At 46.7% G+C, this 27978-nt stretch overlaps 2 protein-coding genes across 3 annotated transcripts in view; one reads left to right on the plus strand and one right to left on the minus strand.

Moving 5' to 3' along the window:
* LOC126527036 (uncharacterized) overlaps nt 1-10501 on the plus strand; it is a 71802-nt gene extending 61301 nt beyond the window's left edge. Inside the window, exons 14-20 of the mRNA XM_050174751.3 lie at nt 419-484; nt 2113-2184; nt 3356-3445; nt 3835-3894; nt 7003-7176; nt 8568-8802; nt 9579-10501. Coding sequence (XP_050030708.1) covers nt 419-484; nt 2113-2184; nt 3356-3445; nt 3835-3894; nt 7003-7176; nt 8568-8792 — 687 coding nt within the window. The 3' untranslated portion in view covers nt 8793-8802; nt 9579-10501. The remainder of the gene's footprint in view (nt 1-418; nt 485-2112; nt 2185-3355; nt 3446-3834; nt 3895-7002; nt 7177-8567; nt 8803-9578) is intronic.
* Nucleotides 10502-13417: 2916 nt separating this feature from the next.
* The window catches only part of LOC126527465 (chorion-specific transcription factor GCMb-like), a 45488-nt gene continuing 30927 nt past the window's right edge, over nt 13418-27978 (minus strand). Inside the window, exons 5-9 of one of the 2 annotated variants that reach the window (XM_055068531.1) lie at nt 18538-18646; nt 16339-16484; nt 15412-15539; nt 14945-15043; nt 13418-13789 (exon numbers count right to left, since the gene is read on the minus strand). In XM_055068531.1, coding sequence (XP_054924506.1) covers nt 13543-13789; nt 14945-15043; nt 15412-15539; nt 16339-16484; nt 18538-18646 — 729 coding nt within the window. In that variant the 3' untranslated portion in view covers nt 13418-13542. The remainder of the gene's footprint in view (nt 13790-14944; nt 15044-15411; nt 15540-16338; nt 16485-18537; nt 18647-27978) is intronic. The other variant, XM_055068532.2, reaches the window with a different exon arrangement.

Genomic DNA, 27978 nt, shown 5'->3' on the forward strand with positions numbered 1-27978 from the left:
TATTCTAGAGGAGACCAACGCTCAACTTGGCAAGTTTCGAGAACAATTTTTATTGCACCATAAAGGCCCAATCTGCAGGAAGATACCTTGAAATCTATGACGTCACACTGACGTGTTGGTGCTTGGGTTCTTGCACGAAATAAAAGAAAACAGGTAGTTTCATTGCTTCATTTAGTGATCAAATCGTTACTACAAAATTAGTTTTAGAATAATTGTTTATCAATTTGAACTAATTCAGTGCTTCTCTTCAGTATCCTTTGAGTATGCGTGTCGCTTAATTTCATATTTGTAACAATCTCTGTCAGCAGCTCTTGGGACTTTACTGATACGGCCATGACATACATCGGTCGCTTACTCTGTGTAGTTGCATTTACCAGCCCAGACCTAGTTATGCTCTCCTTTTTTTTTTTCTGTTCAGGTCAAGGAAATAGCACCCGAGTCCAGCATGCCACGAACGCAGCGCTTCTGGAAACACGACATCAAGGTCAGTCTCGTATATTTCTAGGCTTACTTGTTTCAAGCTGCATGCTTACGCAGAAGCTGGCCCACAATAGATCTCGGTGGAGCGCCTACTGCCCGCTGACTGCTTACTTTTAACTTCCAGCGTATGCCGACGTCATAGCTTATTTCAGCGATGCGCGAATCCTTCTACCAGTTTCAGAATTTTTGATGAGATGTAACTTGCCAATTTTTCTTTGTTAATTTCGTAATTGTTCCGCGCCGCAATCTGTGTGTTCGTTTTGAAATGACAAGGCCTCAGACGCTATTTATTCCGTTTCGAATGTTCTTTTAGTAGCGTGACCTGTATGGAGTTTGTGTGTCCTGTTTTAGTCTTTGAAGTTTCTGGTCCTCGCTTTCCCTTTTTTCTCAAGTGCATATATACTTTTAGAGCAAAGAATAATAATACTGCGGAATGTGGTGCGCCGCTGTGCAGTGAAAGGAGAAAACTTCAGCCGCCTTTTCGACTTCTTCCAACTGTAGTTGGGCGAATCGGTGGCACGGCCTTTTAAAGCACGAACCTGAAATGATTTACTTGCGAGAATCGCCGCGGCGAAAGTTCCACGTGATGTCACTTGGTGACTACCTTTCCTCATTGCACTCTCCCTACTTATTCTCCTTATGTGTATACATCGTAACGGTAAGCGCTCAGAAATGCTGGGCGGACGATTAGTCGAGACAAAGCAGCCGGATTTGCACAACTATGCAGTGTTATGGGAAGTACATATTAGCGTGCTTGCACCCAAAGCAGCTTTCACCGCGCAATCAGAGGTGGTTGGAGAGTTCGGTTGTTCTTCCTTTCCTTCTCCCTTTTCTTTTTCTCTTCTTTCTTTCACGGACGTTCTCTCTCGCGGGTCGTGAACTTAAGCTGGGTAAATGGAGCCCTTTACATAGGGAGTTTGCGGTCAAGGTTGTTGTAGTTGTTTGAAGCATGTAAACACACAAAGGAAAGGGACTGTGAGAAAGAGGGAAGGCAGGGATGTTAACCAGAAAGGCGTCTTGTTGACTGACCTGCGCTATGGAAGAGGGGCATAGAAAGAAGAGAGGAAAGAAAGGCGTGGATGTTTAAACGCGCGCGGACATCACCACAGTCAAAAGTTGGCTGGCAAATACCGCCGGTAGGAGCACTACGGCACTCTGCGCAGCAACGGCGGCATCAATGCGTTTATTCAGGTGTACGAATTGAAGGTTCACCCCCTCTACGAAACAAAATGCTTTAGAAACTTTCGTAACAGGTGCTCAATTTTCAGTAAGGAAAATCCCTTTTGTTTCGTAACATACAGTATAGGGAAGAGCTCCTAACATGTGCGGCATGTATGGCCGGTTTTCGTAGTCGTAAGAACTTATTTGCAGGCTTAAAACTTCCAGCCGTCCTATGTAAGCACATTTTTAAGGACATAGCACTAACTTTTACGACAAAAGAAAACGTGTTCTCCTTAGGTTAGTTCAATGCTTTGCCGAAAAGCTGCGGTCTAGGCGGGGTTGCGGAGCGAGTTTTACGTGTGGAACTTTACCGGAGCTGTGATTACAGTGTCATCTCGAATATAAGACTTGCATACCGTGTGGACGAAGTCTTACTGTCGCCACTGGTGCTCTCCATGCATTTCCTCGCAGATTGCGCGCGACTACAACAGGACCCTTCACGAGTCCAATGACTTGGGACAGGAGTTCCTCCAGGAATGGGCGGTGAGTTGCGCAGATCGCTCTACAGCGGCCGCTTCTGGAAACTAATTCCTTTCTGTCCGTAAGGCGCTGCGCTTTATTCTGCACACGTGATGTGTTACGCAGGTGAGGTTTTCATTTTTGAGTAAAAAAGGAACCGTCAGGCATGACAGCTCAGAGTTGCTGCGTTGACAACTTCAGACGTAAAGAATGCTTATGCTGTTTGCTAACTCTACAAAGCCAAAACACCATTCCACACAAAGAAAAAAAAAATGGAACAATTTGTTCACTCCTTTTTTTCCTGGTCACGAAAACTACATTCGAAAAAAGAAAAAGAAAACACTGAAATGTTATTTCAGCAATGATTCATTAGCGAAGTAATCAGTTCCCTTCAGTATTAAAAAGAAAAACTCGCTTCACCATATTAAAAATGCTACCAGGGACTTTGTGTTATTTTCACGCATTTATATCGTAATTGGCAAACCAGTTCTGTGGACTCGCTTAAATAGTAATTGGGAGGTATCAAACTTAGCATTCCGAAAATACGTTGGGCTTTCAAGGGTTAACTTAGCAGCAGCCGAATTACAACTGCTGCCTTACACCTCTGAATACTCGGTAGACTTTAATTACCAAATTCATTAACTCACGTTGTTTACAGCAACCTCCTTGAGAAATCTACGTCAATCCGAGCATTTTTTGACGTGTTTTTACTCTGCGCTGTCGGCCATTTTTGGTACCATCCTTCGGTCACGCCGATGGGCTTTCGTGTAGTGGGGCATACACTGCTTTCGCCTTAAACTGTTTGATGAAACGTCCGCTTTTTTTCTCTTGTTAATATGGTCAGCGTTACCAAGGGGTCTGAAATTGTCTCCGGTAGCACGCTCTGTGGCCTGCATACTTTTGACGTAGAGTGCATCGCGAAACGGAATGCGTCAAATTATACGTATTGCATGCACTGTGAAACAATCTGTCTTATGTGAGGCTAAAATTATCATCAGTTGTTCCATGCTCTCTGTCATTAAGGGTTCAGTTGCAGCGATTTTTTGCCACGTGGCTGGCTGCATTACAAATAAATACAAAAAAGTAAGCAATAAATAACATAAACGCTGCATGTCAGATTCCGGCCTTCGAGGTGATTCTGGCTCCGGGGATTCTGCGCGCAATTTTTCTAAAGTGGTTTCTTGTGAATGCGCAGAAAGTAAGCGGCGTGGATCCCAAGCTGATGTCGTCGAGCGACCCGCAGTCACGGCTGGCGCAGCTTCAAACTCTACAAGACATTCTTATGGTGGGTGTTGGTGCTTAAAAAAATGTGTGCAGTTCTTGCTTTTCCTTCATTCTTAAGTATAAACAATCACTGCGACATATTTGATGATTCTATATCGCTGTTGTAATGGCTTAACGCTAAAAAGAAATATGGCCCAACATACGCGGCGAAAAGGTGTTCACTGGTTGAATGGATTCCTTTGCACAAGTCAATATTCGCAATGTCGCAGAGTTAAATCAATGTTCAAGGGCGAAAGCAACGTCGCTTGGTGTGAAGCAAACCAAACGGCTGTTTTTGTGCGTGAGCCTGCACTTGTGGCTTATTAACCACTGGATCCAAAGAATTACTTCATGCGTATATATAATAGTGTAAATGCTACATGTTCTTTTCTAAATCGTTTTCTTCCACAGGATGCTGAGGACGACGAGGTGTACCAGACGGTCACAAGGCATTTGGGCAACCAACCGGCAGTAAGAGGGCACTTCCTATTTACATAAAAAAAGTCGCTGAGTTGGAGAATATCTGCTAGGCTTTCTGACAGTCGAAAAGAGTTCAACAGCGACAGCATTTCCAGGTATTCATAATATAAAGAGTTGGGCTAGATGAAGCTGTGTCAGTATTAAGAAACCTTTCCACCGCTTCGTGTAAACGAGGACAGAAAGCAAACTAATAGAAAGCGAGGACAGGAGAAATGCTAAGTGCTCCTCAAGCGTTTATTGTGTCTTGTTGCCTTCTATTCATTCACCTTCCGCCCTCTTTTACAATAAGTGATGCAAAAATTTTAAAGCAAGTCTTGATGCTCATTGAAAATGATGTAATTGCAGGAAGGGAAACATGTTCCTGTATCAATTGGACGCTGCAATGCTGAGTGTAGGATACAGATGATTCTGTTGATAATCATTTGCTGTCCACCACTTTATATCTCTCTCTCCGTGTCTAAGGTTTTCGTATGAAGGAAAGTCGGGGAGGTGAATCCTATGTACGTCCGGTTTGCTGCCCTACGCAGGATAAAGGGGCTTAGGGGATTGAAAAGGAGATATCATTGATGATATTGCTTCATTCGGAGTTCCACATGCAAAATGACCGTCGCTCACTGAACTGTTCCGATGCACAATCAAACGATAATACAGTTCACACGTATAGCACACCCTCGGTTTCCTGAAAACTCACCCCGCTGCACTTTGCCAGATTATCGTCGTCATGCTGACGTCTTATTGTTCTCACACACACACGCTTGTGGACCACACGCAGTTGAGTTCTTACACGAGTTAAACTCAAACATGCTCAAATTAGACAACCCGCGAACCTTTTAAATAAAATGTGTTACCTTTTAGAGACAAAGTAAAATTCTACTAAGTGCAGCAAGAAAATTTTTTACATGTTTGCTGCTTTAGGAAAATCAGCAAAATTGGACAAATTTCGAAGGAATTTCAGCATGACATTTATAACACCGCAAGTTGGCATCAAGAACATACAATAAAATTATGAACAGCGTCTCTTAGAGCGTCTGTAGCGGATGAATGATGTGAAATTTTGCATCTTACGCATACTCGATATAGGGCTTACGTTGATTTCGAAAATGATTTGTAATCACAAATTATTAGTACATTAATGCCAAGCATTCTTTCCGTCGTTTTCTCGATGATTTGAAACTTGCAGAGGGGTAAAACAAGTTAGAGCGCGAAACACACGCACACACCGACACACGCAGTCACTCCCAAAAAGTTGAGTCACTTCAGCATACGCCAAAGAGGATGAAGGCGAAAACCTGCGCGCTCACGAGACATTCATTAAATTACTTCGAAATTCTCATTCGAATGTGTTGTTACTTCCCATTACTTGTTTTCTCTTGTTCTCTTTTTCGGTCGCCTAGACATGGCCACTGGTTCTGCGAGGTTACTGGCACGTTAGAACGGTCATGGCAAGTCCATTAAGACCATTAAGATAATGTGCCAGCTCACTGAATTAATATTTCTTTAGTTTAACACTTTAATCGACGAAGGTAGCTACATGGGCTTTTTTATATGGTGACTTCCACTTTCTTGTAGCGCAGACAGAATGAGAGGTACACGGAAAGGCAAATTAGGCAAACACACAGCGCTAACATTCAACAGCAGATTTATTTGCAGTTCTCGCAGGGGTACTTATACTCCTCAAAACGTCGTAAGTCAAGTATACATTGCTCGGCAAAGAACAAAACGGGTAAACCGTACGCAGACGCTTTTATGGCCACACTCATTACTTGGAAGGGTGTCCGTTCAACGCGAACAGAGATAATCGAGCTCTTTTATGGATAAAGAAATTGATGGCTTATTGGCGCGTGTACTCGAATTTCGGTGCCGTAAGGCCGGACGCCTATCGGATTTTTCGACCCATGAGCCATTTAAGGCTTTCGCCTTAAACGGCACACATCTGCGCACCAGGATTCCCGTGGGAGCAACCTTCACGTAGATTCCCACAAACTTTCTTTTTAGTGCAACAAACCTAAGTGAATTCAGTTCAGTGGATGTCAGGAAATACGATTTCTCCCTTTCCATGTAGTTAAACAAAAGCTCCCGAAAAAAGTTTCATTTTAATGTAATCCGTTCAGAAGGCAATGGCAACTGCGTTTTACAGCATATATGCTATACCACACGCATCCTCACGCTGGAAGTCATCTCCTTGCACAGCACAGCCGCCACGTTTGACCAATGCCACGTAGGATGCACGGCTGAATCACGGATGATTAATACACTGAAAGACAATTACATATCAGACACTGACCCACAATAGACATATTACGAGAAGGAGCAGTACAAAACACAAGGAAAGGAACATTATACAAACGTACTCGCTATGAATGTCAACGGTATGGAAGAAATAATGTAGGTCCAACGCACATGTTGTAATCTGTGAGGCTAAGCTTTCGTGTCGGTGTTCATAAAATGTTATAAAACTGTTCAAGTGCTATCAAACGCGCCGCGTCTTGCGGCATAGTTTGCGCCTCCTTGACGGGACGCCAGGACTCCCCCACCTGACTCCTCGCGACCCACGCGACCACAGATTCCACTTTGCCTGGAATGGGCATAGTTTTTATTACACCATCTACGGCATCAACTAGGTTTACTATTGTAAATTCTCCCGCATCAGCCTACTTTATTTTGCGAGAAACCGACCGAGAATGCGGTTTCTCTGAAAATATGGCCTTTCCCTTTTCATTCGCTGTGTTTTCCGCCTTCAGTTTCCCTTTTAATGTGCGTGCGTGCGTGCGTGCGTGCGTGCGTGCGTGCGTGCGTGCGTGCGTGCGTGCGTGCGTGCGTGCGTGCGTGCGTGCGTGCGTGCGTGCGTGCGTGAGAGAGATTTGGCAAAATTTATCTTCCGCTGCTGTGTACCTTGGCCAGCAAGAGTAATTTTCTCGTATGTACCCCCTATTCATTGGCTTGATTTTCGCTTGTAGCTATCACCATGACAAACCGATTGGGGGATTGGTCAATTAAGTGACTCGCGGAATGGCTTACTGACCATGCAGGCTGATTGGGTTTGCTAGCTAGTTATTAACTGGGTGATTTTATTCGACGACTGATCAATTACATACGCAGAGCCTGGCGCGGCGACTGACGATGGCAGCCTTGCCGGGTGGTGGCCTCCAGCCCTGCGCCGATCCGGCGGACCCGGAGTCCGGCTTGCGGTGGCGTCGGAACAGCCAGCTCGTGTCCAACATGCTGCACAACTTCGAACGGCGCAGCAGCAAAAACCTGGGCGTGTACGCCTACGTGAGTGCGCGAAGCTATTCGAGTGAATACCGTTCCAAGATATCGAGTCGTGCCTGCATTCCCTAGCTATACTGCAAGTGTTTGGCGTTCCCTTTGGCTGTACGCGCTTAATGGATGCAGGATGTAGCTTTGGGCTAGTTGGTTATACAAATTTTAGAATAATTAACAGCGCGAACGCAAAACTCGGACACCAGAAAAGGGAAGGGTAAACGCAGTGCTGACTACCAATTGGTTTATTCTTTTCGAAAGAGTTGCTCGTATAAAAATTACGTGAGAACTCAAAAAAAAGAAAGAGAAGAAAATGGAAAGGATAACTAATCAGTAAAATTTAAAGAGAAAAAGTAAAACGATATGAACGAAATCTGCACGAAGGGCACCAAAATTCAACATAATAGCCATGCGTCGTTATGGTGCTTCTATTCAATTGTTGCACTTCTTTTGTAGTTCTAACGTGCACTGTATGAAAGCATCTCGTTCGAAAAGAATAATCCACTTGAGTCAGTGCCGTTTGTCCCTTCTCTGGTGTCGAAGTTTTGCGCTCGCGCTGTTAGTGCAATCCTCCCTTTTTCTCAGTGGTGGTTTAAAGGTCTGTTCATGTATTGGAAGCAGAACCAGGCTTCGGCCAAATTTTCATCATAAAGTAGGGAATCCGCTGCGATGAAGCTGCAAGCACGCACTTCTTTTTGCACATAGATCGACGTTATCGTTGCAAGTGATATTAATAAAAAATAAAACCGTCGGACCACTTCGAACGTTTCCAATGTTCTGAACAAAGTCATGTATTTTCCAAAGAGCGTGTTGCAAATACATGTACAAATTGTAGTTCTAAATGGTTGCCTTGGATAAAATATACGAGTGCCACTTGGTTTAGAATATTTCATCAGAATGCGTGCCATTTATTCGGACTTGTTCTGAAAAGTAGAGATATTTGTCGTACCTACTTCAATTGGTAACCTTTGTTTGGGACGAAGTTAAAACATTGCTTTGAATAGCTGATGACGGCATTAATATTACGCGATTCGCCTGTCCAACGCCGTAGTAGACGCCGCGGTTCTCTCCACTCTGCATGGAGCGGCGGGCGAGGAGGACAACGAAGCACTGTAGCAGCCACTGGAGAAGATCGCCCCTCCTTTCTCGCCTCACTCCCCTGCCTCTCGCGCCACAGGAGAGGCACGCATCCGGGCCGCGTTCCTCGTTCGCGCATGCGAGATTGAACAGCGTTCGCCGGCTCACCCTCACAGGCCTTCACTCTTACGGAACCCGACGGCGACGGCAGAAATGCGCCTGAAGTGTCCATATAATTGCTATCGCAATAAAATGTAATGTTGCCGTGAGTTCTCGCCCACGACAGTACAGTAGCACTTAAGCTGTCTAAACTTTCGTGCCCGCAGGACAACCCGAGCCCCGTGCGGGACGCGCTGAGCCCGCCCTCTAGTGGGACGCCAGCGCAGCCGCCGCAGCTGTCCCGGCGCCGGTCGTCGGTGCAGCAGCGCTCCAGCTACTGGCCGTCCCGCTTCTCGGTGTCACCCGTGGCCGAGCCGAGGCGGCGCATGTCGCGCGCCAGCGTGCGACCCGCCATCTTGCGCGAGGAGGAAGATGAGACGTCACGCATCTGAGGAGGAAAGAGTAAGAGCATGGAGTGGCGTGTGCCACAAGTTTAGTCTACTCGCGACCACCGAGATGGTACGAACAACGCACGCATTCTTGGAGGCCCACGATGTACTCGTGAAGATTCCCACGAAAATTGCTAGAGGGAGTTCTGGCGCTTGTATCTACTGGAACTGAAAGTACGGCTGTTCAGACAGCGTGGGAATGATGGGAGGTACATGGATTAACCTAAGCTCCATACTTCTGGTTTCGAATAATTCTGCGGTATTTCAAATTGATCGTTCTCAACAAAATAATGCATTGTAAATACAACCATTCGCAGTGATCACGCATTCAAGCGGAAACTTATAGCCTTATTGTGTTTATAAAACTACGATTGTTTGGATACTTGGAGAAAGCGTGACAAATAACGCCATAAGAACGCCTCCAAGTCCAAAACCAAAGAGTAGCTCACAGGAAGATGTAGACTTGATGTGATTAGCGGTAGTAGAACAAGGAGTGTCGCTGAAGGCAACGTTTAGACAGGGGCATTTGTCTTTGTCATGGCAACGCCTGGCCGTAGCTGGCCTCGCGAAGGCAAGTTTCCTTGTCGAAACAGCTTGAGCGACATTCCTTGTTATACCACCGTTAGTCACATCAAGTCACAAGCATGCGAATATTGTCCAGATTGTACTGTCCATTATTCATATAGTTCTAGTAAACCAAGTGTAATATGTAACAAACTGCTCCCCTTTAACTCCACTATGTGCAGAAGGTTGACCGGGCTTTTCTTTTCTTGTCCCGTCTACTTACAGGTAACGGAGAAAGACGGGCACAGCGGCGTCCGTAGCTGACGCATGTGAATAACGGGGCAACAGTGGTAGTCAAAGCCTCACGATTCTTCGGGAGAAGTGCCACTTACCCTGACTGTGCATATTGACCGGTTCGGGGGGTCCAGCTGCACTGAGGAGGCACGTCTTGAAGCCGCTTGATTCGGCGAAGTGAGAGCCGCTTGCGGCGTGTTACGCACACTTTCACGCTTAACCGAGTGCGGAACTTGAGCGCTAAAGTACGCCTGGCGAGAGCAGTTACAAAGTGCCATTGCCGTGGCGTATGTTAGCCAGTCGGACAGTCCACAGCCCACCCTTGCGCCGCTGCCCAGTCCCAAATAGAAAGTACTGTATAGTCCATTGTTAAAGGGAATACCTGAATTACAATCGAGTGAGTCAATGTAAATGCTTGTCATATTCGCGACAAAATGTCCTGCGTACGTGACAGCATACTACGCGTATGCATGTGCTATAATCTGCATGTCTTCTTGCCACCACTCCGCTGTAATTGGTTGCAACAAATTAATTGAATGTTACCTGTAAGAGTGGGCTAGATCGTACATCTTTTACAATATGGCACGTGATGATTCTGTCTGTCTTTGTTCGAAAAGAGTTCTTTATGCTTTAGAACGGGAACTTAAGACAATTAAAATGAGCCTATAGCAGCAAGAGAGGTCACAACGTGCCTGTCTTCTTGTAGAACGAGGCCAGTGAACGCGGGGAGGACGAGTGGGGAGGACTAAGGGTGTGATACGTTCTATTCTTTTTGTTCATGTGTTTCGTTTCTGTTCACGTTTATTTAGCTCATGAATCATTGATTGTATAATATAGAGGCACGCTAATCAACTGCCTTCCTCATTGTGCACAACGTCGTGCGCGTCTGTGAAATAAACCATGTTCACTTTTTATGTTTCTTGATGTATACCTGTTCATTTGATTTACTTGGCGAGAAGTGCGACTGCCGTTCTGATGACAGGTTTGTTTCGTGGCCAGACAACCTTAATATGTCGCCTGTCTCGGTGCAGCGTTTACGGACGCCTGCCTGCTGTTTCCTTATCGGAATAATGGAGATTGTCTCGTAAAGCTTTTGCAATTTCTGCTAGCAACCCTAACCCGACTAGACACTATGCCACTCAAAGGATGTCGTTGTTATTGACTCGACCGACATTGCGCGAAAAGCCACCAGAGCCCGGTTGCGATTTAAAGACTGCATGGGTTGCCGGCCGCCTTTGAATGCGCAGTGCTGTTGTGGGCGCGCGTGTATCATTTCCTAACTTTTCCTTTGCTTTCCCCCTCCCCACCCCTCTTTCAGTGCAGGGTAGCAAGCTAGGTGCAAGTTTCCTTGACTTTCTCTAGCGCCGCCAATAGTGGAGTTCCCAAAAGTCTCGAGCAGATAGGGTGCTCTCCGCATTCTAAGTTTGTTTGCGGCTCTGATCCACGCATGTGGTTCTGGGAGAAAAAAAAAACTGATGCGCATTTAAGAGAAAAGCGTGACTCTAGTTCTAAAGCAAATTCCGAAGCGTAGATTAAAGCTGACGGTCGCGCTGGTGGGCCTGTCGCACTCTCACTCATATGCGTCCAGTGATGGCGCGCGCGCGTCACTGCTACCGGATACGAGTAACGCGACGCCCTTCATCTCCAATGATCCCTACAGATATTTTCGGAGATGTCGTCATCGGGTCTCCCGATACTCGCGCGCGCTTCCGACTTCGGTATGAGTTGTCGTTGCGAGAGTTAGCGCACGCTACGAACTGCATTGCTCGCGTGCATCAAAACTATATGTACACGCGCTTTAATAATATCTCGAAGCTCGAACAGCTGCCAGTGAAACTACCTTTCGCTGCGGGTTAGTCATCAGTATTATTCTTTGAGTCATTAATAGTTACTCGACTGCAAAGCTTTCTGTAAAAGTTTGCTGCAAGTATTCTGCAAAATTTTGCACGTTTTAGAAGCACACCAGGTATCTTAATCGTGGCTCGTTTATGGCCGGGACAGCGCTTCGGATACAGTAGCCGTAGCACTGTCCAACAGCTTTTTCTTTTTTTTTTTGGGGGGGGGGGGGGGGGGGGAGGGATTTGATGTGAGAGCATCAAATGACCCATTTATCTAAAGAAACCGGCGTCTGTAGCAGCGAAACGGCACCTAAATTCCCATTGGCACGTCACATTGCGTGTGCACCTCGACGGAGCAGAGCGGGTGAAAGGGTACACCTGATGCCTCGCTGCTGGGCCAGGTGTTGCCTGAGAAGAGAGGGCATGCCTCGACGCCACGTCACTCACGCTCTCGGAAGCCTGTGTTATCCGCGCGTTCCTTGTCCGCGCAAGCTTTCGCCTGTATTACAACTTCGCCTCGGTAAGGGGACTGACACTTAGTCAGGCATTCGTGCCTTTTTGTCAGCCTCTTTGACAGAGATTCTTTGTATTTTATTTCTGTCAAAATAAACATTCATTCAATTAACAAATAAGCAATAAATTCGAGAGGAAGAACTTTGGCAGTAGTAAGTTTAGAGCCTACGACCCCCTACGCCCAGAAGCAGTGAGTCTTACCACGGCCGCTGGTTTTACCCACAGGGCTAAACCAGTACCTACCAGATAGCAGGCCTGTGCACTCTCCTTTGTGGCCCTATGCTACTTGGACCGAAATTTCTAATGCCAAGCCTGGCGTGACGAAATGGTGACGTCAAAATTACCGCGGCTTACTCGGTAGTGTCCCCATTGGATTTTATGGTAGTCGGCCAAGGTAGCATGACGTCATGGGTCGAAGTGCATCGGCCTTGTGCTATATGGGAGGCGTTGGCCAAGCGTCTTAACTCGTTCGCTCGCCCCGAGGAGTTGACAACTCGAAGGACCGCTCAGCAGCATTCAACTGGACATTAATTCTTTCGCATTCCGAACTTTTAAGAAGTGCGTAGGTGTTCTCGGATTTCAATTCTTCTTTCCAAGAGACTAAAAAAGGAAAACTCATATACTAGCGCAGCAGAAACACTTCTCACTGCTACCTTGTTATCTAACTTCTTATTGAGCTGATGGGTTAATTACAACCAAACAAAAGGCCAAAGCGCGACTACTGTAGACCTGGATAAACAGACAGTACTCATACGCACTCTGTTCAAGGTCTTCCAGTTCGCACCAATCTTCGTACTTGTCAGCTCAGAGTTGTGATTTGCGCTTATGTTATCGCGAAGACCTTCAATATAGCACTACTTGCACGTAGAAGAGGAATAACACGATACGCTAACACAGAGCTATGCGTATGCCTTTTCCTTTCTTTGTGTCCATGTGCTAGTTGGGATACAATGAGCGGTTTATCAGGTGACAGGCTTAGCACAGTAGGCCACATTCGACAAAACTAGATATGTAGGGGTCGAAAACTTCTGATAAATTTAGTGAGCCTGACTTAACGGCGCGGCGAATGTAACAAAGTCCGTGCTACCAAACTCCTCTCTGTTACGTTCAAAGTTCAGCAGCCAATGAAAAGTTTTATCTTTCGGGCTATACCGTATCGTTGAGTTCCTGCGTCGTCAAGTTGTGCCCGTGTCATAAAATGCTTCGTAGTTAACAGCTTCCTATTCTTTTACTTGGGTGTCACCTGAGGGCAGAACTCTCAGTACGTCGGCGTTATTGCATTACATCCAGTCCATCTACGTGACTACCTTGTCCGGTAATCGAACCCCATACTTCGTGCTCAGCAGCCGGACGCCGTGACCACTGAGCCACTTGGATGGGCGCAAACAAAGCTATACCATTGGCTATATATACCGCAGAGTCTGTTGGAGCACCCGCTGTAGTGTTCCATTGATTCCTCCTACAGACTGTTCCAGTACGTAACAAACTTAACGCATCTTTATTGAGGTGCAATATGACAGGCGCTGCTGACTGACAAGAGAGGTGGGCAAGGACGGGCTTCAGGGTTCACGGCGGCAAATCCGGGTGGGGAGTGCCGGTCGCCGTCACTGTAGTTGCGAACCCGGGTAACCGGTGGTGTGAGGTGGCCAGAAGGGAGGTCGTGGGTGGTGGTGATGATGATGGTGCTGCAAGCAGTCGGAGGACGACGACGGCTCCCTGACCCTGACGGCACCACCGTGGCTCACGGCCATAGCCATCGACGGGTGGGTGTGCTGCGCTCCGGCAGCGTGTTCCGTGCTGCCGCCGCTACCGCTGTAATCCTGCAGGATGTTGTCGATAGCTGCGAAGAACCTGCGTACAAAGGACACAGGAACTGACTGAGGCTTCGAGTTGGGGTCGTTGGGTTGGGTTCATGGTGGCAGACTCAACAGCAGCGAAAACCTAGGACTGGTCTCCCGCAGCCAGACACGCTCGGAGGTGGCGGCCTTGAACAGAGTCGGCAATGAGCAGAGTCATTGGGTACATAAAATTTTAAACTATTTTCTGCATTCCGATTTCATTTACCGCAAATGCGTCCGCAATATTTCTCGTTCCTTTTTCTCTCTGGCCGCGAGATACATTCTCTCGTTGTGCAACGAGGGAGCCAAAGTGGCTGTGGGCACACTCGCTTCATTTATATATTTTTGTGTTCTTTTGTAAACAAAGGACTAATCGACCAAAAAAAGTGAATGTTAATATTGTTTCTTCGACCTTTCTCGTGCCATACGCAGTTCTGTACGTGTCGGTAGCAGAACACATATCAGTCAGTGGTACTCTTTAGTATGTCATGTTCTTGTTTGAAGACTTAGCGAGATCTTTATGTCAAAGTGCTGACAATAGGAGTCAGTGATTGACATATGCAGAAGCAGAAAAAGAAAGGTGATCAGAAGGATGGACAACATGCTAGAATTCCCGCAACGCCAACTCGTGTAAGACAATTGCTGACCGGTCACTGTATCGGTAAACGTCGCGCGAGAGGAACGCGAAGAGAACGAAGATGAGCAGCGATAATGATTGCGCTTGTGTATGAAAACAGTGAAGTCAACTCGATACGAAACGATGACGAACTATATAAGTACACCTGGCGACCAAAGTTTACGGACCACGGCATCTCCGAAAACGTTCAATTCCCGAGAAGCCTGTATAGCTAGCAGCCAGTAGAACTGTATACGACAATGTGGTTAGCATATTCTAGTCGAGGCCCGAAATGCAAATACCAGACTGCGTTATGAGATTTTCGAGATATTCAGCTTTTTCTCAGGTCTCGTGCACCGCAGTATTTTGTCATCGGGCGTACACGTGAAAGAGATGACGTGGTGGTGGTGGTGCAAACAGGGGCTCATAATACAAAAAAGAGAACAAATATTTGTTTTTTATTCTCTTCGTGCTACATTAGTCACTGCATGTACAACGTAACTTGATCGCTTATTCGGTACAAAGACAAGTTTATTTGTTATGCTTACAAACCTTTGGGAGATATCTGGGTCGTCCAGCGACGTAAGTACGTAGTCCTCTTCTCCAGCTTCGGTGAGCGCTGGCTGTGGTTGCGGCGTGTCAGGCGGTTGCCTGCGGAGATTGTGACGCAGCGAGGGTCAGGCATACGCTTCGCGGTTCGAGGGCCTCTTTTGTACGTAGACCGCGGCCGACAAATCGCCTCAAGAAGGAGGTTAACGTCATCTTAAATGTTGATAAAAAGTTACATAAATGTAATCTGAGGCCGCTTGGCGATGTGCGCTTTGATCGCTTCATAGCTTACAGGTGAAGTCTAACCGGTGATGCATCTACGTTATGACTACTTAAGGTCCAAAATGAGAGCGAACATTAGGAAGAAATTTGTGTTCCCGTAATTGTGTACGTGCCCTTCACGTTGACACTGTCGCTAAATATGTGATCTTTGGGATGTCACATGTAGAGAGCGCGCATCCGGTACCCACCTGCTGTGGCGATTTTCTGGCGGCCGGCCGTCGACCGAGAGGATTTTGTCGATGACTTGAAAGACCGTGTCCGCGTGCATCTCTATGGCCGAGGACATCATGGTCGCCATACTGCACGGGTCCGGCGCCTGCCATATTATAACAGAGGACATTGGAGGCCCTCGATCAGAAGCAAGCTATGAAAGCAGCAGCTGCAAAATTAGGTCTTTTACACTGAAATTTTGAAACACTTTATATCTACGAGTGCAGCCATAAGAGACAAGCAGGCTCCAAGCGCCCAGAGGATCAATATCTGTATTTAAGGAATTGAAAGGACGACGGTGAACTATACGATAGTACTAGCTTACTTTCCGTAATCTAGTATTCTACCGGTGATAACATGTGCGGCCGAAATTTCGAGGTTAACAAAGAAGCCTGATGAGCAATCCGTCCAACGAGCGATGGAGCGAAAAGTCCAAGTGTAACAAAAGGGGGCAAAACAACAACGATGTAGATCAGAAAGCAAACAGGGCTAGCCGTTATTTTAGTAGAGATCAGGGCGAGTCGGATAGGTCACGTAATGAGTAGGGCAGATAACCGGTGGTCTGTTTCAGTTACAAGATGGGTACCAAGAAGAGGGAAGCGCAGTCGACAATGGCACAGAATTATATAGTGTACTGAAATTTTAAAAAATTTTCTGTCATAACTTGGAATAAGTTAACGCAAGACAGGGGTAACTGGAGGTCGCTGGGAGGGGCATTCGTCTTGCAGTGGACAAAAGTAGGCTGATGATGAGGACTTTCGGCTACCTACAGAAATCATAGCTCCCCAATGAGATGTTGCTTCCAATAAAGAATTCTGCTTCTGAGTTGCTCGTATTTCACGAGCACACGTTACTCCTTTGGATTTAACCTTTTACTTTCCCGGATCCCCGATGTCGTGACGTACCTGACGGTAGTCTGGCGTCGAAGCCACCGTAGCCGCTGCCGTTGCCGTGGAGACCCCGCAGAGGCACTCGAACGGAGGGCACGAACACTGCCACACGCTAGCCGCAGGGCTGCCACTTCCAGCTCCTGGGGCTACAGGTGACGTCACTGAAAGCGAGAGATATGAGGCAATGCCACATGGAAAAGTGCTATATTTTTCCTCTCGCAGGTGTCGGGACAAACTATTTCTCTAGTCTCGGTTTCAGAATGTTTGGGCATATAGAGCGGGATCCATAAGTTTCCTATAGAAATTACTAGAGCGAACTCTAGCGGAGCGATCATTCAGCGCTCATTAGAATGATGATTCGGTGATGGATTTGCTTAATGTTTGTGCTTCTAGCTTCAAATGTTCTTGTAGCGTATTTTTGTAACGCTTTATATTTGTACGAAGTCCGCCGTCAGCTCATTTATACAAATGAAGTTTATTCCTCCTCCTTATCTTTGTAAATTTCAAAGGTATATTTTTTCCTAGCTTACGAAGGCCATAAGTTTCTGCGCCTTATGTATGATTATTGGAAATTGTTGCGCTTATAATGCGATATTTTGCTGTAAATGATCGATTTGCACAGTGACTAAGTGGTTTCAGGCCAGAAGGAATAAATTATAGGTAGGTCCATGTACCACCTATCATTCCTAAACTGGATAAACCGTTGTGCTTGCAGCTCTAGGAGACACTGGAGCTAGAGTTCCCTATATATAGTGATTAGTTAGGAAACTGCGTGATGGTATCCGCACAGCTGGCGTTGCCCAATCGAGAGCGCGATCATAAGAATCCACGTGCGCCTAAGCCGCGTGTTCCACCGCGTCAGTGTACCCTGCTCACTCTGTCTCGAGTGCCGAGCATTACATGCAGATTCCAGTCGTAGAAATTCGGTGCTACGTGCTGCTAGAGCGGTCAGCCCCAGTGGTATTGTGGCGCGCGGAAAAAAAAAAATGACGCTTAGCCAGGATTTTGGCCTAGTGGCTTAGTCTTCAAATGGTTTATTAAAAAATTACTAGAGGTAACTTTTAGACTAGCATTCACGGGGGTTGTAAGCATGGCGGTTCAGCCAAGGTGGAATGTTTAGTAGACGGATTTGCCTAAACTTCGCCCTTGCGGCTTCAAGCGACTTAGTGACTTTGCAAATTAATCATTTTAAGCAAGACAGAGCGTTTCAAATGACACAATTCGCAGGGGTTTTACATGTGCGCAAAAAGTAGGAATGCTTCGAAATTCAGGCCAATAAAAGCGGATAAAGCATAGTAAACAAAGCCACAATAACGTCTGAAGCCACAAGCGCGAAGATCAGACAAACTCGTGTTCTATAACCACCATTCCCATGGTATAGCTGAACTATTGCAGCGCCAGAGCTCCCCATAGTAATTTTAGCAGGAAACCCTGTATGGGTCTTCGGGACCGCCACTTCACCACGCACTTCAGTGTCGCATTATCTTGACAGGGAGCATACAGTTCTTAACTCGGCACAACGCGGAGTTACCGATGACTACGATAAAAAAAGACCGCTATGCACTATGCGCATATGAGTTGGAAAGCACGACACCAGCACTGTTTGCTTATCGTTCTTGCTGAAGGACCAGACTCGTTAGAATGCACAATTGTATTTTTACAAAAGAAATCCCGAGAAAGGTCGTCGAAAAGTATCCAAGAAAATATATCTGTGATCGGACAGCCGAGGTAAAGTATTCAGTTTTGTTCAGAGTGACAAATGGCTAACGCGGGTATGTGTTCTCAAAAAGACAAAAAAGAAACAAAAAGAGAAACAAAGAATGAGAAGAAGGAATGAAAAAAAAAGGAAAACATATGCAAGAGCTTGCTTGCTTACTGATTTCTCAAAGGTTCTCTCGCTATAGAATCGGCGACAGCATTCGATACATGAAGGCGCGTCTTGCGTCGAGCGATAACTTTGTAGCAGTTGCTATAGCCTGTGAAACATGCTCACTGGAGAAAGATAACGTACGAGTGTCAATATAGCCGCCACCCGTAGAGGTCTCTCGCCACGAATTCTCCAATAACCGCAGATAACCAATGCTGTATTTGCCAGAAAAGAATATTTGGAAATTTCGAATATGCGGTTCTAGAACCGAATACAATTCGGATAAGAGTCTCTTCTATCGGCCTACGTAATGTGCGTCCATAAATGGTGTGAGTACATCCACTCACCAATGGGAGCTGCCTGCCGGTGGAAGAATGGCTGCACTGCAGTCTCCGGCCTGGACACCTTGAGCAGCCCGTCCAACGGGCTGCGCCACTCCCTCGCCGAGCGCTGGACCTGTCCCGCGTTTGTAATGGTGGGTCACATGATTCATGGGGAAGTAAGTAATCGTGAACATTATTCAAGCGCACTGCCCACGTGTCAAATTAGAGATCCACGAGACACAAAGATGTTCTTTGGGGCCAAATGCATCCACCATGACTGGGTCCTGGCGGATCTTACTGCATCGTGACTGCTCTAAAGTTCCAGATATGGAGGCGGCTGTTTCACTTTCAACGGAAAGAGTCCCGGTACCTCGATAATACATCTCTCTGCAATGGTTCGGGTGCCCACTGTGGACAAGTATTACGGGGTCTTGGAAAACGACATGTTATCTGAAGATACAAAACCCCAATATACATGTTTTTCTCTGGCAGCCTTCAAGATCTAGTGAGTTCTCTTACTCGCATAAGTCTGCTCACTGGCTTTAGGCGAGGCAAAGTTATCAGGTAGTTTTAGATTAGGGGACGCAACTGGCTTGCGCATACAAGAACTAAAGCTTTGCATACAATAACTAAAACACGCACGCACGCACGCACGCACGCACGCACGCACGCACGCACGCACGCACGCACGCACGCACGCACGCACGCACGCGCACGCACCAACCAAGCTGTGTGCGCGTGTGCTTGTGTGTGTGTGTGTCACGGACTTCTCCATGGTTGTGGAACTAATGATGGGTTACCTAGTTAATGTTATACTCTATGAGAAGTGTTAATGTGGCTTTTTCTTAATCACGTGGTTAGTAATTGGCGGTGGCTGAATCGTGGCCGGAATGATACAGCCCACTATGCTGTAGAAAGCTTCGGGGCTGGGAAATGCCACTGCAATCTAATACGTCACGCCTTTGCAAATCTAAACGTTTACCGTTACTCTATGAGGGATTAAGGCCCAAGTATTATTCATACGATAACACTTTGGCTGGCTGCTGGGCCGCGGCGGCAGCCACAGCAGCCGTTGTACCACAGTATATATCAGTTGTGCATGTAGCATTTGCACCAACTCACTCACCAGCGGCTGGGGAGTTCCTACTTTGGTGCAACTGCTACTGGAGTAACTGGTATTCTGTGGCATGACTGATTCAGTGAAATGACAGTTAATGATGAACATGCAAACACAGTCACTAGATTGAGGGGAGTCTGACCTATACTGCATCTCTGGTTGTGTCGTTGCACACAATAGCAGGTGTCGGACATGCACGTGCGCTATCTTATTTGGTGAATTTACCGTATTTTCGTAATAAACACTCGCGTTATTTAACAATGTTGTTTGGTTAACAATTGTGCACATTACTGAGACGAGCTGAGAAATTCTTCAAGTGTTCGCCTTTCCTCAGACGACAGTGTGCTGTACACGGAGGCAACTAAAGGTCAAGACTCATGCTTGATTCAAGCTGAACTTACCAATCTATTAACGCTGTGGAATAACTGCCTATGAACAAATGCGGAATTATGGTGATGTCCAGAACTTGTACTTAGCCCAGTGGCCCGTTCCCATACACGTTTCACACTGAAGAATTTGAGTATGTTAATTATCGGCGTTCAGATCGGTGAAAATCATGCCATGGCAAACACATCCAATATGTGACCAATAATACGCTGTAGCTGTAAGCTTGGCTTTCTTCGTCAGAATTTCAAAAAGTCACTTGGTTTGATACTGGTAATTCGAAAACAGCCTTTCAGATGTAAATGTGAAAATTTTGGAGGATGCTTTCCACTGGCTGCGACGCTGTCACGAGTTCCCTTCACGCGCTCGTGACGCTGGCTCGCGCTTGCTGTCTCGGGCCTCGACGGAGCAGAGCGGCCGAAAGGGAACCTCTCGTGTGTGGGGAACCATAGAGTTTCCTACAAAAATTACTAGAGGGAACTCTGGCGCTGCAGTCGTTGTCCTACCATGAGAATGATGGGAAGTACATGGATTTGTCTGATCTTCGTGCTTGTGGATTCAGACGTTCTTGTGGCTTTGTATATTACGCTATATATATTGTCGTATATTTCAGCGCAATCTATATTCTTCGAAGTTCAGAAGACGCCAAGAACGCGTACAATTGCTATTAATTGCAACGATTGAGCTTGTCCAGGTGGCCAAGTCGAAACGCGCCAAGCGTCTCAAGGCACTGGCATGCCGTGATAAATTCATAAGGGCGTTTCATTCGCTTGTCGATACATGCGTCCGTGGGTAGCGCAGCGGTGGGAAAGTGAATATTGTCAGATGGTGGTAGCAGTATGTATTGATGTATTTGTTGATTGTCTGGAAATAAAGAAAAAAAAAAGAAATGCGTCCGTGGGTTAATGGTTTCAATATCAGTCTTCTGTGCTAGAGTCCCTAGGTTCGAATCCTGCCGTCTGGCAATTTTAATGATGTTTATTTAATTATTTATTACGCAATACACTGTTGAAAATGACGAGTTTACAAAGTCACAAAGCCGTGTTTTAAGCCAAAAGAACGAAGTTTAGGCAAATCCATGTACTTCCCATAATTCCCATGCTGGAACAACCGCTTCCATTGCAGCTCCCGTAGACACTTAGTAAGTATAGTAATTTTTGTTGGAAATTATGTGGGGAACCTCTCGGAAGCCTGTCACATCCGCGCGTTTCTTGTACACAAGCTCTATCCTGCGTTCTGACGGCGCCTCGATAAAGTCAAATCAAAACGGGCGAGGCGTCTGAAGTTCATGTAGCGACGTGCGATTGGATATTAATCTTTTCGCATTCACAACTCATGGTTGTTTCGGCGTCCTCATATTTTTATTTCTATTTCCTCCCGCGTACGCCGAATGTCATCTCAACGAAGTTTTGATTGCATCATGCGAATATCTCACACACAGGGAAGGTGGTTCGATAGCACCGTTTGACAGCATCCGCTCTGCTGATCCCGATCTTAACACCGACCGTTATTGCCATTAAGTCGTGCATTGCGAACGCGTATCTGAAGGCAGTATTGTTCCCGGCACCTCAGGAAGTCCAAGTGTCAAGTTACCGAACAAACACGCGGATTATTTCGCGCGAGGGGAACACACGGTGGTCATAATTATATCAGTGCCTTCCACCAAGGCATCCCTTGTAAACCAGTGCGCAGTTTCGGAAGGTTAAACCCCATACACTCTACCCCCCCCCCCCCCTCCCCACTCTTTTCTTTCTCTTTTATTTTTGAAGGTTGGATGTTGGCTAATTCCTACACAATTTAGGACTCGAAAGTTGATTTTACAGCGTATTTGTGATTTAATCACATTTTTGCGCCTATAGGAACAAATTTATATTTGCAGCTCTTTCTGTGCCGCACCGCATCAGTCAGTTTGCGTGCACAGACGCCGTGATTTACGCAAGATTTTTACCTGGTAAACCGGACAGCGAAATGCCACCCATTCCAGAATTTTATGCTCTCTGCGCTGTAGCGTTAGAAAGAAATTAACAAATGTTATATTTCAGGCGGATTACGCGAGTCTGATCTTTTCCAAAATGAACCAATACCAATTATCTCTGTTCGCTACTATTGTGCTAATGCCTCGTGTGATTTGCTTTATATAACCTTCAATATGTTTGTAAAATGTCATGGTTTGCCTACATGTACGGTAACAACCTGAAATCGAATCAACTACTTTCTTTTTTTCTTTGGTGAGCCAACCATATTGGAATGCACATTTATCTTTTATTCGGCGGACTTGCTTTAAGTCATATGTACAAAATAATTTGCAGAAGGTGTCAGAGTAATGCTCTAGTACTTGCGATGTATTTTCCGCTTGACGTTATCCGACTTCAGCGCGACCATTTTACACGGTGCTTTTTGATCGCGGCTGAAAGGAGTTCAATGTGGTTATGGATATAAGCGCGAACTTTGTCGCACGCATTGCGCTTAAACTACAGCACGATAACCACTGCTCAACATAAAACGGGCTCGCGAACGCCTGGGAGACGCCGTGCCGAATATACGTCGAGAATGGCGTTCCATGTGGTTTCCGCTTACGCGGTCGTCCGCGCGCGCACACACCGCAGCGGCCTCGTGTCGGCGTCGGCAGCGTCAGCTGTGCGGTGTAGCCGAGCGTGCTATGGGAAGCGCCGAGCGGAGGAGCAGCGTTGGTCTTCGGTCGGCGAGGAGAAAGGAGGCACGGCCAGCTCATCAGGCTGCGCAAACACGGCCCTGCGGGCGCTCGAGAGATCAAAGCGCTCGCGCGACCCCGTCGGCGGATCGCTCGGTGCGACGCGACGCTATCCGCGCTGCAGCAGCAGCAAGCGGCAGCGCGCCGAACCACAGCGCCGCGCCATCTCGGTCGCACCAAATCCGTGCAGCGGTCCGACATCTAGACCCGGCGCCGGGGCAATCAAAACAGCGGGGCTACTAGAAACACGCTGTGTTAGCCTGCTGTCGCTAAGAGCGAAGACGGTCGACACGTAAGTGCGACAGATAATAGAGAGAACACGCACGCACGCGAGTATGGTGTGGTGTGCAAGTGAATTAGAAGAGTTTTGAGATTTTCTCTCTAGTTATAAGGCAGAAAAGACCCTGTCGCGGACTATACCTGATAACCCGAGTGGGTTGAAATTTGCAATGTCGAATTTACAAACCCTCGAATTATCCGCGATAAACAAGCAGCTAAAGTTTCCGAGTGGCTACCAAAGTCTGCTTCTAAACACAAAGACCGATAACCATAAACATACGTCCGATAACCTTCGGAAACTGGTTAACTATATGAAGGACTTGGTCTTCTTTTTTTTTCCTTTTCTTTTTTGATTGAGAACAGCTGGCTGCGTGAGTCGCTAGGTTAATCTCGTAGAAAACAAACACCCCACTGCAGAAGGAAGAGTGGACGAAAGAATTGGGCAAGGCGAGACGACAACACGGTACCCGTGCTGTCTTACTCTTTCGCCCGCAGATCCTTCTGCACTATTTGTATTTTACCATCTGCTTTCGCTCCTCCCAGACTGGTTTTCATCCCCGAGGAGGTTTTAGTGCAGAAGGACAGCTAATAGCCTGGCACGCGTATTCCCATTTAGTATTAAAGACCTGCTCGAAATGAGGCGCTATTTTCTTCTTCTTCGCACTGGAGAGGTCGCGTCGGCGCACCTCACATACAGCTTCAGTAGCGCTGCACCTCGTCAGCGATCGGCAGCCGCTCTATGTAGTCCCGAGTTCCCAGGAGCGGCGGCCTGCACGCTGCCGGTGAGAAACACAGCTGGACAGGCGATGCGTCGTTCTCCGCTTCGGCGCGCTTTATTTAATTTGATCTCAGTATAAAGGCCTCGAAATTGAGAGACGGAGAGAAAAAGAGAAACAGAATAAACGTATATATTACGTGGATGTAGCTATATGGAGAGGCGTCCTCAAATTGAGAAATCACTCCTCCGAAAGCGCATCCATACCACGCTTGAGTCGAGAAATTTCTCTGCTCTTTTCTTTATAGCTATAGTGGAGTGGCATTTTGCGATTTCTCGCGTGGTATGCACTGGTAGCGGTGATATCAAGGCGTTCGTACTCTCTTATGATGGGTAATGTTCCACCGAGGCACTTGGGCACTTCGACTGAGGAGATTTAAAATGAGCGCTCCCGAAAGTGTTTTATCTCTTTTCGGAAGTGTTGTGGGAGGTCTCGTAGATTTTCGTTTCTTTATTTACATAAAACGTTATTTGCTGTCGTGCCCGCAGAAGCACGCACTCTACTGTTCTTCAATTATTTGCTGTGCTTCGGTATTCGGTGCCGTAGAGCTCAGCGCCTGGCACGCACGCATGGGCATGTAGCTGGTATTGTAGCTGGGCATCGTGGTATTAATTGAATTGTGAGCGCGAGAACCGTTTAGAGCTGCATCGCTATTTCGTACGTGATGCATCCCTAATTGCCTTCTCTCGTTAAAGCATTGATTGCGATTTCGCTATACCAATGTGACATCCTATTTCCGAATTGTAGCTGCCTTGTAAATAGCGTTTATTTAGCGATCCCATTCTAACGCAGTGTGCCAGTGCGTCGTAAATTGTTGGCTGTGTCTCCCAGGTGAGTCGAAACAAATCTATAGGACGTGGGAGGCGACAAACCTGCCAAACGCGGGGCTTGCCGCATCTCTGCGTCGCAAATGCCGAATCCTAAACCCCGAATCGGTCGCCAACGTTCAATCTGCCACAGTTCCGAAACCTGAAAGAAACTTTGACGCCGCCACAAAAACTTTGCTGAATGAAAAAAAAAATATTGCTGAATCATTTGAGGCTGTACGTCGTTCCTGTTGTTGTTTCCTGTGCACAAGAGGCACATACCCGCCGTGGAAACAGTCAGGATTTGGGGATTTGGGACACACACACACACACACACACACACACACACACACACACACACACACACACACACGCACGCACACGCACACACACACACACACACACACACACGCACGCACGCACGCACGCACGCACGCACGCACACACACACACACACACACACACACACACACACACACACACACACACACACACACACACACACGCACGCACGCACGCACGCACGCACGCACACACACACACACACACACACGCACACACACATATATACACACACACACGTGCTATTGAATGGTGTTCATAGTGGATCGGTGATCATAGGGGAGGAAATCGAATTTTTTTTAAATAAATAAAATAAAATTTCTGCATTTCCGAAGCATCTGCTTCCCACCATTCTCACTGTGGTCGAACAAATGTTGCGTCAAATTTACCGCTGTGGGAATTACATGAAATACCGGAAGTGTTTCTATCACCGAGATTTTAAAGCATAATAAAGGTAGCATTTATTTAACATGCGTAATTATGGGACTTTGAACGTGGCGCAGATTTGCAGGCACGCCATGGCTTCACTGAAACACAGCCATTGGGCGTTTGGAGAAGCATTCATCGAGTACTGGATTTAGGACGACGATGACGGTGATGATGATGGTAGCGGTGGTGTGCAGCGAGACAAAGCGGCGCAAGGTTTCGCGCACTGAGGTAAGATATCACAAGAAACACGCATCGTTGGAGACGATGGGAAGAAGACGAGCAGGAGAGGTGGCTCACACCAGGTGCGCATGCACCAGTCTTATTACCACAGTTGTAATAAACAGTCTTGATCTGTGTGTCTCCGCGGCTTCATCGTTCAATTTAACATGCCGCGACGACGATTGCATTCAAGAGCCAGAATTGCCCTAACCACTGAATCGAATGCTCTCACGAGCATTATCCCCCAACAAAGCAAACCTCGTAGTGATCCTCTCCAAGAAACGTTTAGACTCGTGCTTATGAAGTAATCATTGGTTGAATGCCAGTCACATATTGTGTCGCGTATTGAACCTAACATCGTGAGTCGCGTTGCCGAACACCGCAGATAAATTACCAATATGGCCTGATCTAAGCGTCAGAGAACACATAATTTCGGCCGCTAATTGCACACCATGCGCAAACAGGCTCGCCACGCTCTGTGTTTCCCGCCTGCATATAATAACCAAAGATAGCGCAGAGGCACCAGTACGGGAACACGTAACGCGCAAGCGCAGCAACGTTCAGCCCGACTCTGAACCAAACGCACGTAGACGCCGCGGAGGGCGCTACGGGAGGACCGTGGAGTGCGCATGCGCCGACGCCGCCGGTTGCGGCCGCTCCGCGGCGCCTGCGTGGCGTGCATTCGCTGCTAAGTGGCCCATTTTTGGCGTCATTAGTCGCGGGGTCCGGTGGGGGGGAAAGGGGGGCGGTGGACCGGACCGAAACCTAATAATGCTAATGGGTGGCAATTTAGGTTGCCCTCTGCCTCCCGCCGTCTCCTCGTGCTTCCCAATAGCGAGAGCAGCGGCGGAAGCGTTTCCTGTGTGTGCGTGCGCATCGTAGAGGAATTCGCTCACGGAACACCGCGATCGTGAACCCTCTGTCATGTGTGAGTGTACCGCTGCTGCCGTCTCTCAAAAGGCTTCGAACGCGGTCTAACAGCACCGGAACACACACACACGCGCGCGAGAAGGCGCAAATAATCAACTGAAAAGAGAGGGACAACTACACGAGTAATAAGACTACTGCCCACTCTGTGCATTCGCAGTTTCTTGTACAACGCATTTTCATTTTGCACATGTAAAGGGCGCACACCAGTTGTGCAGTCTGACGCGCCCAATTTTCTATCCTCTTTGCGGCTTCGAACAACATCCGTACAGATCGCTCCCAGAAACTTGTGCTTTCTCAAACTCCCTGTTTATGCTGATCTTGCAAATCCGGGGGAAGGAAAATGCATTATAGTGCGCGGTTATTAGCTTTTGCGGAGTGCTTGTGTAATGCGCGTCTTGCTGTTCCCTGCGCATATACGGAGTTACAGGTCGTACACCTACTCAGACCCAGAAAACGGGGCCTGAACAACGAGATCCGCTATCTTTGAGAAGCGGCGTAGTTATCATGACGTTCATTATGATTAAGTTAGTTTATCCTCTTTTGCATTTTTTCTACCTATTGCCCTTTACCGTGTTCTTTTTTCCATGCCATTTTCGAATTACCTTCAACACAGTGCGTTCTTTTCTTTTTATATTTTTGCTTGTTTCATGTAGAGGCATCGTCTACAATTTACCGCACAGTAGTGGTTTGTTTTTGATATCAGACGTCATTTTCACTAGTATATTATCTTACATTCATTATACTGTTATTCTTTAGAGATTGCGCGGATTTTTCTTATTTATGTAACAACTTTATTACAGGTATTTTGTTACAGCTACAAAGGTCGCCTGTATATACTTCTGATTAGACCATTAAGATAACTTTTGTTATTGGTCCGACAAGTGTTTGCATTTCATTCAACGTTGACTGAGAAAATAAAACCGAATGAAAGGAACTGTTGCTTGTTTTCTTACTGTCTTTTACAACAACAAAAAGACACTTTCGTACGTATTCACACTATCGCGATCCTTTTCACTCGCTAAGACTTCTATTTGACCTCGGACTTCACACTTATTAATTCGAAGAACTCTCGCTCTCGCCGGAAACCAGATGGCAGGCTTGAAAGCCATTTCGCCATCGCAGCTGCACTAGAGTTGGCAGTTTAGTCTAGTCGATCTTTTTTAGTCTAGTCGATTTCGAGCAAAGTTAGCGCGCGCGCACACACACGCATATATATATACATATATATATATATATATATATATATATATATATATATATATATATATATATATATATATATATATATAATATCACCGTTTCCCCATCCACTTTCTTGGTTATTTATGTTTCCTAGTACAACCCTACAACCCTGGGAGTGTTAACCAGCGCCACCACTCATCGACCTTGGTGGCGGATGTGGAACATCCTTTCTGCCGCACGCGTCACGAGAACGTGATGTTTTTGGGTGATGGCAACTGGTCAATAAACCCA

This window comes from Dermacentor andersoni, chromosome 9, assembly GCF_023375885.2.
Source record: "Dermacentor andersoni chromosome 9, qqDerAnde1_hic_scaffold, whole genome shotgun sequence".
NCBI classification, from domain to species: domain Eukaryota; kingdom Metazoa; phylum Arthropoda; class Arachnida; order Ixodida; family Ixodidae; genus Dermacentor; species Dermacentor andersoni.